This window comes from Tachypleus tridentatus, chromosome 4 (assembly GCF_004210375.1).
Source record: "Tachypleus tridentatus isolate NWPU-2018 chromosome 4, ASM421037v1, whole genome shotgun sequence".
Classification (NCBI taxonomy): domain Eukaryota; kingdom Metazoa; phylum Arthropoda; class Merostomata; order Xiphosura; family Limulidae; genus Tachypleus; species Tachypleus tridentatus.
In genome coordinates, this window is record NC_134828.1 from 45,110,875 (window position 1) to 45,124,619 (window position 13,745).

General features: G+C 33.9%; 3 protein-coding genes across 8 annotated transcripts in view; 2 read left to right on the forward strand and 1 right to left on the reverse strand.

The window, feature by feature from the left end:
* LOC143249013 (uncharacterized) overlaps positions 1-13,745 on the forward strand; it is an 84,033-nt gene that overhangs the window by 67,980 nt on the left and 2,308 nt on the right. The gene's annotated exons all lie outside the window — the stretch shown is intronic.
* Positions 1-13,745, reverse strand: part of LOC143249008 (anoctamin-9-like) — a 218,988-nt gene that overhangs the window by 18,843 nt on the left and 186,400 nt on the right. The gene's annotated exons all lie outside the window — the stretch shown is intronic.
* Positions 1-13,745, forward strand: part of LOC143249014 (uncharacterized) — an 18,837-nt gene continuing 5,092 nt past the window's right edge. For 2 of the 6 annotated variants that reach the window (XR_013027352.1, XR_013027351.1), the window contains exons 1-2: positions 3,735-3,882; positions 8,296-8,579. Coding sequence is in view for 4 of the 6 variants with exons in the window: in XM_076498212.1 (XP_076354327.1) it covers positions 3,759-3,882; positions 8,296-8,501 (330 nt within the window). In the remaining 2 variants the exon portion in view is untranslated. Of the gene's footprint in view, positions 153-3,729; positions 3,883-8,295; positions 12,854-13,745 lie in introns of those variants that run through there. The other 4 variants (XM_076498210.1, XM_076498211.1, XM_076498212.1 and 1 more) reach the window with 4 other exon arrangements.

Genomic DNA, 13,745 nt, shown 5'->3' on the forward strand with positions numbered 1-13,745 from the left:
GTACCAGAATTTCAGTATTCAAGGTGTGATGATAAAAAATTAAAAAGAGGTATAAGTGGTGTTTGCCATACAATTTCAAACCTCTTTGCCTCCAAAATATCAAAGAGGCAACAGTTTACAACTGAATACAGAAGACCTATGGTATACTTGTAGTAAGTACACGTGTGAGCTTTTTGGATTTTATTTGCTCTAAATCTTTGTGATTTTTAGTCAAGTGATATTCTGTACATTTAGTGTTTTAATATTTTTTAATGTTTGGTTAGTTTTGTATTTTGGCCAAAGGTACTTAAGGGCTACCTGCATTAGCCATCCCTAATTTAGCAATGACATACCAAAGAGAAGACAGCTAGTTAGTTACCACTCTTTTTATCAACAAAGAGTGTAATGGATTTTAGTGTTACAACATCCCAATGGGTAAAAGTATGAACATGTTTGGGGACAGGGATTTGAACCCATAACCAACAGACAGTGAGACAAACCATTACCATAATTTCTTTTCACTATGGGCTTGGTTGAATCAGCCAAGTTTGTGACCCCAAATTTATCTTTATAGTTTCATCACAATAATTTCTAATACGTTTTGTGTATCTTCATAAAAATTATGTCAACTGTGAATAATGATTGAATCATTTGTTGAGAAAAACATCATTTATAATGAACTCTTTTTCACTGCAAGAGTATGTGAATGTGTGGAATCAGAAAATTGACTACTGTGGGTGCAAAGTGATTTTCTTGTAGATTAAAAACACTTAAATCATCTGAAATTTTAATTTAAACATCATAAATAAACGTGAAACATTTTGGTCAGTGAAACTAGACTGTATTTTGTATTATTCTTCCCAAACTCTGTGTGAGGTTTGTCAATATGACCAATCTTGTAACCATTAAAATAAATCAAAATTATCTTTTTTTTTCTATAATGATTTCAGATTGTAATATGAAACTACATTTGTTTATTCGAAATTGCCTTTTTTGCAACAGTGTTATTGCCCTGCGAACTAAGTTTAACTAATATGCCTACCAAACAGGTTGCAAAACACTTGGAAAACATGTAGCTCACATTATCTCAATGAACTACATAATGCACACGAGCTACTCACAAATTTCTTGATTGGGGAAAAAGTGACTGCAATCACAAAGTAATAACTGCCAGAGTTGTCGTGTTTGTGTATCTCCTCCTTTCTCTTCTTGAGAATTTATCCTGGTAGGATGATCATGCCAACACCACATTAAGAATCCATTTGTTTCACTACCCCCTCTAATAACGGGATCTCCACCTTTCCAGGCATTCCTATGAGAAACATGCAGTTTCTTCATGATTTTCTCTTTTCTTATCTCTTCTTGTGAATTATTTGTACATTATCTACTCTGAAAATTCTGCACTTGTTTCTTACATCAAGTATTGGGGGTTACCCATTTAAGGACTTTGTTTCCACATTTTGGACTTGCTGTTTGTGATTTATTCCCATTGATATTTGCCATGTGCTTATGGCATATTCACTCTCTTGGCTGGACCAGATTCTTTCCAAAGGGTGGTTTCCCCTCTTTCAGGTGTTTTGTCAGGTTTGCTGTGTCTCTCTTGAAGGCTTTTGCCACTTATCTCAACACCAAACTTTTTTCTTGAGGTCTAACAGTTTAAGCTCTTAGCCAGAACTGGTCTCATCATTTTCTTATATACCTGTGTCACCTCTATTGCTCCAACTTCACACATTGAATGGGATTTGCCTGGTTTATAATTATCTATACTTTCCAACTGTGTACCACTTTCTATATCACATTCCTCTTGTCCTTCGTTTTTTTTTCTTCTTTCTGTCAACAAAAGTGGCAAACTTTTCACCACTGTTTTGTCTACCACTTCCTTCCTGTTCTATGGTGACTCACCGCTCAGTCCTTTTCACGTTGTTGTTTAGCTATGGACTATCAATCTACACTCTAGCTGGTTATTGGATAGCTTGGTTTTCTACATTTTGCCTTCCCCACTTTATTCCGACCCTTTTCATGCCTCGTTGGGACGTGACAATGATTTTATATTCTCTGACACATGCTCTGTTTGAATTATTGGCTTCTAGACATATTTCCATCTCCTTACCTATGGTCTCCATTGTTCTGATGTTAATATCATTAGTGTTTTTTCACAGTCTTACATTGTACTTATGCTTACTTTACCTAGACCTGGCTTCTTTTCTAAGACTTCTGTTACTTGGGATGGTGATTGTACTTTTCATCCTATTTCCCTCCCTCCTGTTTTTTTCCTATATACTCATTTAGACTCATCTTCTGCATCTTGTCTTGGTGTTATTTGGCACGTACGTATTTTAAGGGCTCCTGCTATTTTTTTATTCTACCGTTGGACCCCTCATTGTCTAGATCTGTTGCCTGCTACTATTACAGTGTGGATAAGCCAACTCCTTCAGTTTGGATATTATCTGTATGTTAGTACATGTGGATGATTCTCACATGTCTTTCATAAAACCTGCTTTATTTCCTGCTGAGTTTTAACTCTAATCTATTTTTTTCAATCTTCACACTGCCTTTGGGTAGGGTAAGTATATTTTCTTTTTCAGCACCCATTTCTCTTTCATTGGATCCTGCCAGACAGCTGGCGTTGCCTCCTACGGTATATGAATTTTCCAAAATTTGCATATGGTTTAAGGTAATAATAATAATAAAAAAAAAGTGGTCAATCCTTTTGCCCTGGCATTACCAGTCCTCACTGTCAAGTTAGGGTCTTCTGCAAGGTTGCTTGGGGTATCCTTGTTATTATATTTATCTAAGTTGCCTAGTGCAGCATCTACCATTCCATGGACTTTCATTACACCCATGTCAGGGTGTCTACCAAGTTCTTGCTCTTGCAGACTTTTAAAAGTGTTACTGTCTCCAGTAAAAGACCTTTTTGGCAGGTATCTGATAAGGATCTTGATATATACTGAGGTCTTCCAAGTGTAAATTCTTCTCCCTTTGTTCAGATTCCTGGCTACTAGTTCACTTCATGTTAAATGTGATTTTAAAAATGGTGTTACTCAGAAAATTTGATAATATCAAGGCTTCTTATTGTCTAAAGTTGTTCATATTTGAAAATTGGGAATTCTATTAACTTATTGATTCTAATGACTTAGCTCTTGCAGATACTTAGGTTAGAATCAGTATCCTTACCTGATTAGGCTGGATGCTGCCCAGACTTTAGAATGTTAAAACTATTAATATAAGATTTTATAATTTGTAACCTGTTGCCATAGAAACATGAGTGTGCTAAAAGAGCGACGGTTACATGTCACTTTGGTTAGACATGAGTAGTGAGTGTTGTTGAAGTAGCTTCATTTCCTCTAGTATATTAATTAAAAATTGGGGATGGCTATACATAACTTTGAAGTTTTTACACAGAATTATAGAACAATACAATCTTTATTAGGGGGTTCACTGTGGCTCATCTTTTACATTTAAATTTTCTGGGGGAAAATTTTTGTAAGTTGTTTTGAACATGCATCCTGTTACTTTGTTAGAATGTAAATTTCTGCTTTAACATGACTCCTTAGTTTGAGAATGTATCAAATCTAACTAAACCTTTCAACTTGCAACACTAATATAGATTATTATAAATTTTTTAAATCAACATGAAAAATATGTAACATTATATTCTTCTTAAATGCTGTGTTAAGTTTTAATTTATTTTCAGTTAGGGTGACAATACATGCATATAGTCACATAGTATTCCTTTAACCATCTTAACAGGATGTTGTAAGTGTGTTGAAGATGGGCACATGTCACAAGATTGTCCTAATGTAGGTGGGGATGGGAGAAGTAAATCTGGTTGCTTCAAGTATGGTGAAGATGGACACGTCTCACAAGACTGTAAAAATCCTGACAGAGAAGTTGGACGTGATGGTAAGTTTTATGTAAACTGTTTTGATGTTACTATATACTACTATATTTTAGGAAGTCCGTAAAGAAGTTGAAGGTTTACTTGTAAGAGCAATGCATGTTGAAAAAAACGATTAAAGAAAACCTGTTATGGAACTAGCTCTATCATCAGTATTTAACTTCCTAACAGGTTATGCAACAATTAACTATAGAAAAACATGAAATGAAGTATACTTTTTCCACTAAGATGGCCCTCATCGTGGATCTCTGCACGTGGTGAGGGGACCTCCCAGGGGAAGGTTCTGTTCTTTCAGTTTACCTCCTCTGGGATCTAAACATCCACCCACGTGTTTGCCACAAGTGGCGACCTGTGAAGGGGAGAAGAGGATCCTTGCGGTTGAGGGGTCCAACCGTAACACACCACTTTGGCCTTGAATTCCTTGGGTCGGTCGGCTAGTCCACTTGAGCTAGGGTCAACCAAGTGCCAGTGTTGGAAGTTCTCAATTATAAGTACTTAAAGTTGTTAGAATATTGTGTTCATTGTTTTTAACCAAACTTCTACCTGTTTTTCCAGTAAATATTATCTGTGTATTTAAGGCAGTACTCAATCTGCACTATCTATACTGACTTGCTTAGTTCTCTTCAGGCCATGGAATTGCTTCACGTTGGTTCACCACTCTGTTCTTGCTGATATTCAAAACCAACTGGCCCATTTCTCTTTAACATCTACTTCTATCCAGTTTTTCTGGATATTGGGCTATGTTGGTATTCATGGATAAGAGCTCGCCGACACTGCAACTAAATCTATCTGCTCTGGCACTATCATCGCTATGCCTATTCCATACATGGACTATGGTCCTGTATTCAAGATTCGGCTCTGTGCCAGCTGGCAGTCGACTTGAAGTGAACAATGAGAAAACAAGCTTTTCCAAATGAAACCCTATAGTGGATTTTGGCCACTTTGCTTCCGTAAGGTTCGGAAGGAGGAAGTTGTTCTTACTGGACTGGTCACAGTTTTTTAACACATCGTTTCCTTTTATCTGGAACTGATGCACCAAAGTGTAGTTTGTGTAACACTCAGATTACTATAAGCCACATTGTACTTTCTTGCCATCCTTACGACTCTCAACGACGGAACTATTTTAAACATGTTCTGTCCCAAGGTTTTTCCATAACATTAGACAGTGTTATTGGTGAAGGTGACACTGTCCACCTTGATAATGTTTTTAGTTTTTTAACAGCCATTAATCTTTTTAATGTCATTTAAGTGTTTTATATTTCTTCATTTAATCTTTTTTATTGTGGTTCCATTTTAAGAGTCACAATCTTTCTAGTTCGATTTTAAATTAGAAAATGGCCGTAACATTAAATTCCAGAACTGGAAAGGCCAACTTCAGGTGACTAATGCTGCTGTTTGAACTACCCGTCAGTCGTTCTGGCCAGTTTTTATTACAATTTTGCTTTTAACACTTTTATTACCTACTTTTTGATAGTGGCTGTAATAACTAGAATAACTAGTGACTAGAAAGGCCAAGTTCAGGTGACTGACGGTGGTTCTCGTACTTACTTGTTAGTTTTCTTGGCGGGTTATGGTAATTACCAGTATGCTACATACAGCTCGTTACGACTTTTGTTACTGTAGTTTTTCTCTAAATGTTGTAGACTAGATGTAAACATTGGTTTTATGCTATTTATGTTTTTACTTGCTGTTTTGTTTTACTTTCATTTGTTTTTATGAATTTTACTTGTTTTCCCGGAGTTGGGCGCAGATAGTCTAGCTCCTTTGTGCCATAAAATACTAAATCAGCCAACCAACCACTGAGATATACAAAATTTCCAGATCTTAGCACATTGTAGTCAGACTAGTAACAAAACAGATTCTATTTCCACAAACAAATCTTTAGCATAAATAGTTCATAAAAAAATCTGATTCTTTGTATACAAAATACCTGTAATCTTTACTAAATACCTACCTATTTTGTGAAGATGTGAACGTTGTGTCAAAAGTTAGCATAAATACTTGACATGTGCAAATGTGTAGAACTTGTGTATATTATACTTAGCTTGTAGGAAAAGGGTTAAGTTGTAATTTCCTTTTTCATTACTACTAGTTGCATCCAGTTGGGGATTAGGCTTGAGTCAAATTTTCTAATTGTTAACTTGTCTTTTCCTCCAATATAGGTTTTTCTGTTGTGTCCTTTATCCTTTTCTTTAGTGGACTTGTAAGTTTGATAATTGTTTTTTAACATGTAAGTTCCTTAATGGTTTTGTATGTCAAATGTTGTTTATTAATTTATATTGCTGTACTTCATGACAATTCTAGTGGGCTCTAAGTTCTGTCTGAAGGTTTCTACCTATAGTTCTGCCTTTTCCCCTGGTATATTTCCTTCCTTCCTCCTCTTTGGGATTATTTTTCTTCAAAGATTGGTCTGTTCAAGATTTATTACACAAAGGGGCTGCCAAATGGGTGTTACTCATTCCTTTTGAGTGTAACTCTCATCTAATTGTTGTCCCTCAAAAGATAGATGTTTGGAGACCTGCTATAGAATTGTCCCAGTTGAACTTTTTAACTGAAGTTACTGTGCTTTATCATGGAGTATTATCTCTCACTTCAGGTTTTTTTTTCCCCTGAAACTCTGAATGATCAAATCATGATGGTTGCTTATCTTCAAATTCGAACTGTTCTTGTGTCATGCTGTTTTCTATGGTTCATCCAGTAGGCTTGTTTCTTCCATTTCCAGGTGCTACTGTTTGGTTCTTCTTTGTTTCCTTGTTTTATGAAGTGGAATAATGTTTCTTTGGTAGATTGGGTGGGGGGAGCTTTCTTCAGTTCCCAAGAGATTTCTGGTTGGTTGTTTATTGAGGAGACTTCTTTCCATTTGATATATCCTGGAACGTTTTGCAGTTGATTGGACTCTGTATTATTTCCTCCTGCTCCTGAGGGGCCAGGTGGTTGTGGTTCAAACTGATTATTCCACTGTTATCAGCTATATCACTAAGCAAGGGGTAACTAAATTTAGATATTTATTTTCAGACAATGAATCTTCTTCACTGGGCCTACTAGCACTACCTAGTAGTCTTCATTTATGTATCTGTACTCAGATCAGACTCTTCTTCAGAGTCTTTCTCCCCTTATCCAGACAACAACTTTTTTCTTTCTCACTACTCTGTATTGGCCTGCTCAGACATGTTTTCCTTAACTTTGTTCTTTACTGGAGCAAACATCCCTGTCCTTTCCTTTGTCTCAGTTTCTCCTCTCACAATTGCAATCAGATATAGTTCATACCATTGTCACTGAATTCCACTTGCTCATGTGGCTTTTGACGAGTTCCTTTCATCAGCATGGACTTGCTCATCATCTTTCTTTATCCATTCCTTTCTTCCTTTCTCCTTGTCTTTTTACCAGAGGCAGTGGTTTTCTTCATGTCTTGGTCCATTTGCTGTGGCTTTCATCCTTTCTGTCCTTTTGTATGTCTTATTTACCAGTTCTTTGCCTGATTGTTTGATCAGAGTTTTGTTATGTGAACTTTGGGATACAAAAGTTCATTTTTGGATTTAATGAAAATTTTAGTAAAACTGTATTAGATGTGAAAAAAACTTTTCTTAAAATTTTATCTGAAGATGCTGAAGTCTACATTTTATTGTAACATCCATTATTATACATAAAATGTGATGTACAATTGTTATTAAAATTTAGTGCTTTAGCAGGTATCTGGGATTTGCATGTAAAAGTGCAATTGCACAACATCGAATTTCTTAATTGTAATGTGAACTTTCGAACTACATAAAATTGTTTGAGCTGCATGGTATAATAGCTCCTGGTTGAAGAAAGTTGAAATAGAAACAACTCTCAACCAAAATTAAACTGATGAATAAGGAAGCCAAAAGAAAATATCAAACTTGCTAGTGTGTGAAATAATTTGCCCCAGAAAATCTAAAGTATTATTCATTATTCAGGAGACATGAATTAAATGTATAATATGACCAAAGAAATTATATTTAGTTGTCTTATTCTTGTAAATTAATAATTTAAACCCCCATGGTTGGTCTTTTATTTTTTTGTTATTTTGTGAAATTAATTTGCTGTATATGTGAATCAGATTTCGCTTTGTTAGTATTTGTAAGATGCAATAAATTAATATGTAGAAAAGTAGGGAAAAGTTGAGTGACTACTCTGTATTATGCAGTTTTGTTTACCTGTGAAAATAAATTAATTCCTGTTACATATCCTTAAATTCCTTGTGTGGTACTAGAATATTGTAGATACATGTGTACTAAAAATAATTGTTTATTAAAAAATAGCATGTTGAAGGTTAATTTGCATTATTTGAGAAGCAAAGAAAAAATTGTGCTCATTTTTGATGATATTTATCATTGGAGCATTCTGTATCTGAGTATGATCTCATATTTTTATTTTTCTATCCTGTTGTTTCCTAGTGGGAGGAAAAATTTTCCTTTGGACCTTCTACAATGCCATCATCCTTGTGAACCTCTCCAACAACTTCATTCAAGCATTAAACAGAAATTCACAAAAGTTTATCAGACTTTCTTCCATCCCAATCTCTCACTTCCAGACTTTTATTATTTTTTTTCTTTTCAGAACAGCAGGTGCACCAGGTGACATTACAGTTTTATTGAGCTGAGATAATAAGAAAATATATAATTTGAGTGAGATTAGGTTAACCTCATGAGGCTACATTTCTGTAATTTGTAGATTCAAGGTATTTATTACTCTTTGTTTGAAAAATATTTTTTTTGCTAGAAAGTGTGAGTTTCATTGCCTGTAATTATAATTATCATTTTCTTTTTACAAATTGTTCCATAAAACAAAAGTTTAGAAGTATGAGTAAAAGTTTGCGAGACAATGACAAGCTACTTTTTTGGTAGTCATGAATCTAAGGTTGTGAATATTCAGTATAGCTTTGCTCCAAAATAAGCAGAGGCATTTCATAAATTAGGGAATTTTTCTTGATTTGACAGTTAATTTAAATTTATTAAAGCTAGCTTTTGTTGTTTCAACTTCAGTGTTGAATAAAGGTGTCTTCTCCATGGATATCTTGCATTCTGTTTACTGATATTGTTAAATAAGGCTTGTTTAAGCTTGTAAGTCACTATAAGGTGTTTAGGTTAATATGAATTATTCTACTATTTTATGGAAGAGGGACAGTTCAGCCAACCTTCTAAACTCATATCTGCCTACTATTAATAGACATGTTCTTTTGGCCGTGAATTTTATTTTTATACTGGAAAGTGTGACATCCTTTTCTAGCCTACCTAATTAACACCCAAATTCAATTTAATTACATTGCAGAGGAGGGCCATCTTTTTAATCAAGTTTTATACATTTCTTTATTGGTATATTGAACTGTTTTTTTTAGTTTAGTGTTGATGGTCATTTTTACCCTTTAATAAAAATATATTCAAAAAAGATCTGTTATATCTTTCAACTGATTTATGCTAAAATATTTAGATTAATATTACAAAACACAGATTTTTTATGCATTTTTATTAAATAGAAACTGGTTTTAAGAAAATCTCCATTAAAAAGAGAAAAAGTGTGAAATTTCTCTAATCCAAGAAGGTTTGTAATAATAATAAGCTTTGAATGCATTGTATCTTGAAGGTATCTTTAATATCATTGTAAGAGAGTAACATCTTCATGAAGGGTAGTTGTTTTGGATGGTATAATCACTGTTACTTGTGATACTATGCATATTTATTTTACAGACCAAGAATGTAAGAATTGCTAACTTCAGTATATTAAGAGACAGTTGTCCTCAGAGTTTTTTATTATTATTATTATTCTTTACATACTCAAAGTAAATCTTAGTGAAAGCACTACTCTTATGTGAGATCAGTGGTTAACTTAATTTGAATGATTATTGATATCTAGATTATATCATTTGGTTCATATATTGGCTAAACTTCTCTGTTAAGAGAAACAGTTGCACATCAAATTCCTTCTATAAAATGCTTAACAGTTAAGTTTTTGAATGGTAATTGTCATTGTATCTATGATAGTGCTAAACTTAATTACACAGGATGAGGAGGCTGGTCGTGGAGATCACATAACTTTACAAACTTTCTTGTTGGGGCAAAAGGATCTGTAATTATTCCAGTATGTTTAGCTATGTTTCTTACTTTGATAAACAGTTGTTGTTCAAAAATGTGGTTGTATTAATATTTCGATTGTAAATCTTTATAAGTCTAGTATATTATTTGTTTTTGAATTTCGCACAAAGCTACATGAGAGCTTCCCTAATTTAGAGGGAGGGCAGCTAGTCATCACCACCAACTGCCAATGTTTGGGCTACTCTTTTACCAACAAATAGTGGGATTCACTGTTACATAATAACATACCCATGGCTGAAAGGGCAAGCATATTTGGGGCAACGGGGATTTGAATCCGTGACTCTCAGATTACGACTCAAACACCTTAACCCACCAGGCCAGGTAGGGCCCCGTGTAGTATAATATTTTGTTAATAATGTTGGTTTTATTGCAGTGATTGTTTTTGTTTTTCCCTAACCACAGCTTCAACATTGTGAATGAGGGAGATGGTACAGAGTGGTCTGGGGTGTGGTGTTGGGACTCTGTTCCTTTCCTAAGTGCTGTGCTGTGCAACTTGTTCTGCTTCTGTTAAGAATATTTAAGATATTTCTCTTTGAAATGTTCATTGTTTTGACTTTACAGTGTTTAATGATCTTGTTGTTATATAAGTATTTTACCTTGCAAATGACTGATAATATAATCTCAAGTGTGAGCCTACCAGTGACAAATTTCACTGTTGAATTGTTTGAAATATTCTATGTGTAAACTGGTAGACAACTGCCAGGGAAGTAAAATCAACAGAATAAAATAACTCGTGCTCATTTGATACACTTCACTGTGTCTTGCTGATCTAGATATTTTCATTGGCACGGGTACTGGAAGGTAATCTGTCGTCTGGCCTTGATGTTTCTCTTAGAGAGCAAAGGTTTCCTCCTTGCACACCTCCCATGTAAGTTAAACTTGTGCAGTCTCTTTCTGATTGTAGAGGCATGCACTTTCACATCAACAGTAGCCAGAACCTGCTGTAAATCCCGTGATGACATTTTAAAGTGTATGGAGACCTCCTATAGCATCTTGCGGTTTGCTCTCGGGATGAACATGCTTAGTCGACCAGACCTGGGCATGTTGGCAGTTGTTTTGAAAGTCCTCCACTTGTTGACTATTTTCCAGACAGTGGAATGGCTGATTTCAAAATCTTTTGGGATCTTTTTAAATCCCTTACCAGACTCATAAGCTGCTACAATTTTCTTTCTCAAAGCCTCAGACAGCTCTTTTGCTCTCACCATGGTGCTCAATCTCACTCCAACAGTCAGGCATGTAAATCATGCAATTTAAATCATCTCATTCTTATATTGTCTATATGTGTAAGTTATGGTCATTGTGATTTGGCTTTTATTATATCCTAATTCAAATTCTAGGTTGAATACATGATATGGATTGGATATGTAAAACAAACAAAGAAAGAAGAAAAAATTAGTGTATGTGTGTGATACTTTGATGTGATCAGTGAATTGGATCCACTGATAACAGCAAATTTGTCCAGGAAGTGTGGGGTACTGTATTTAACAAGTTTTTTAGTGTATATAAAATAAGGGGCAAGTGTGTACAATTAACAAAATCTTTATTAAAATAAAACAGAAATAAACAGTTGATGTTTATGCTAAACTGTGCTTAGTTTTACAAATTTTAAAAATTTGAAAGGTTTTTTTTATAGATTTACATTTTTTAGTAACTGGTAGTATGGTAGTATAAGGTTGGAGCAGCTTATACTTTGTGCTAAATATTGACTGTTTTAAAATAAGGCTTTTTGTAAAATTTGAAATCATCTTATTGTCAGTTAAACATATCTTGATATTGATAGATGGATGGTGTATGTATGTTTCCTCTTATGCTCTGTTAACTTCTTATTTTGATATCCAATATTTGAATTTTATTTTGGTGAAATGCAATCTAGTACCATTATTTAGACACTTCTCTTTTGCAGTAAATTAATATTGGATTGGTCACTCTGTCTCTTTCTTCACTCATTCCTCAGTACAAGATGAAAAAAGCTAGCAAACGTTGTTATTTCTACCATGAAACTTGAACTGTATCAGACACTATGTAAACCTGGGAATATGTTCTAGATTAGTTGTTTCAGTAACTTGTTTATACATGTTTTGAATATAGTTTACTGACCAAGTTTACTTTTAAAGTATTCCATACTTAGTGATCTTGAGATAATATCTGGGTATTTATAATTTGAAAAGACTTCAACATAGTAACTTAAGTTTCAAAACATTTAAATAAATTATTTCATGTAATCCAAGCAATCCTTAGTTCAAATGATACTTATAGGGTAGCAATTAATGTATTCCCAAATAACCAACCTGTTTACAAATTGTTAATAATCAAGGGGTTAATAATCAAGTTAGCAAAGTTATGAAATGGATTGAAACTAAAGTGAAAACAAATTTTAATGTCATAAAACAATATATTAATTAAAGCAAAGAGGAAAGAATATAATATTTTAAATTCAAAAAAAGGGAAATAATGAACGTATCAGAAGCATTAAGCTAAAAAGATCCTAAAGGGGAAACCATACTTTTACCTCACTATCAAATTTTACCAATTTAAAAATGTAAAAAATTTGGCATTTTGCCACATATTTTTCTTCTTTGTAACAATGTACACTTTTTAAACTTTTAAATTTTTCTTTAATCTTTTTCGTACCATTCCCCAGTGTCACAATGATATATCTGTGAAATTACATGCAGCTTGCTTTAAATTACAAATTATGTTACCCATGAGCTATTACAACCTGTTCTTGTGCCTTTAGAACCATTTTTTATATTATAATTTTACTTACTCTAATCTTAACTAACCTAACAAATACACCTATATTTACATGTCAATTACTTTTACACTTATGCCTAAATAACAAACATTAAAAAAAGAAATAAAGTACTCAACTAATCTCCTGTTTTTTTTCTTGAACTTTTCTATTTGTTAGCTCTGTAACCAAACAAATTTCATACTTTTTTGAGGGGTGGTGGATAAAATAGGGTTGATGAGTTGGTTTGTAGATGTTTTTGAATTTCACACAAAGCTACTCGAGGGCTATCTGTGCTAGCCATTCTTAATTTAGGACTGTTGGGCTACTGTTTTACCAACGAATAGTGGGATTGACCATGGCTGAAAGGGCGAGCATGTTTGGAATGACAGGGTTGCGAACCCACAACCCTCAGATTACGAGTCGCACGCCTTAACACGCTTATGCCATGCTATATGCGTTATAGTGTATATCAACTTCATTGATTTACTTCTACAGCTATTTATTGCTGTTTAGCCATAACTAACATTTAAAAAAAAGGGGTTATCTATGCTTATACTTTTACAAAAAGCTTCTCCTAACATCCCACAAAAATCAAAGCACTAAGTGATGGAGATGACACAGAAAGAAGCTGAGCTATAAATACATCAGTACCTTAAAACGATTCTCTGCCTTACTGTCAGTATATTTGGGATTTTTCAAGAAACTGAGCAAATTCTGTCACAAGAAAATTTCCACAGTATGAAGATGAGTTTAGAGTAGGAATGGTAAAATGAAATACTGCAGAAATATCTAATAACAATCTATATCCATATACAAACTTCTAACATTATTTAATAATCAATATATTGTTGTATTTGTCTACTATTGTATTTTCAATCTTATCTGGTGCTCCTTTGCATTAAGGTGCAAGAAATATTACATAGTTATACATTTCTTTAACTTCGGAGAAAATTTTTTCTTTATTTTTCTTGCATTTCAGCAAGAAATAAACAAAAAATAATTCAACTGAATTATCCCTTCA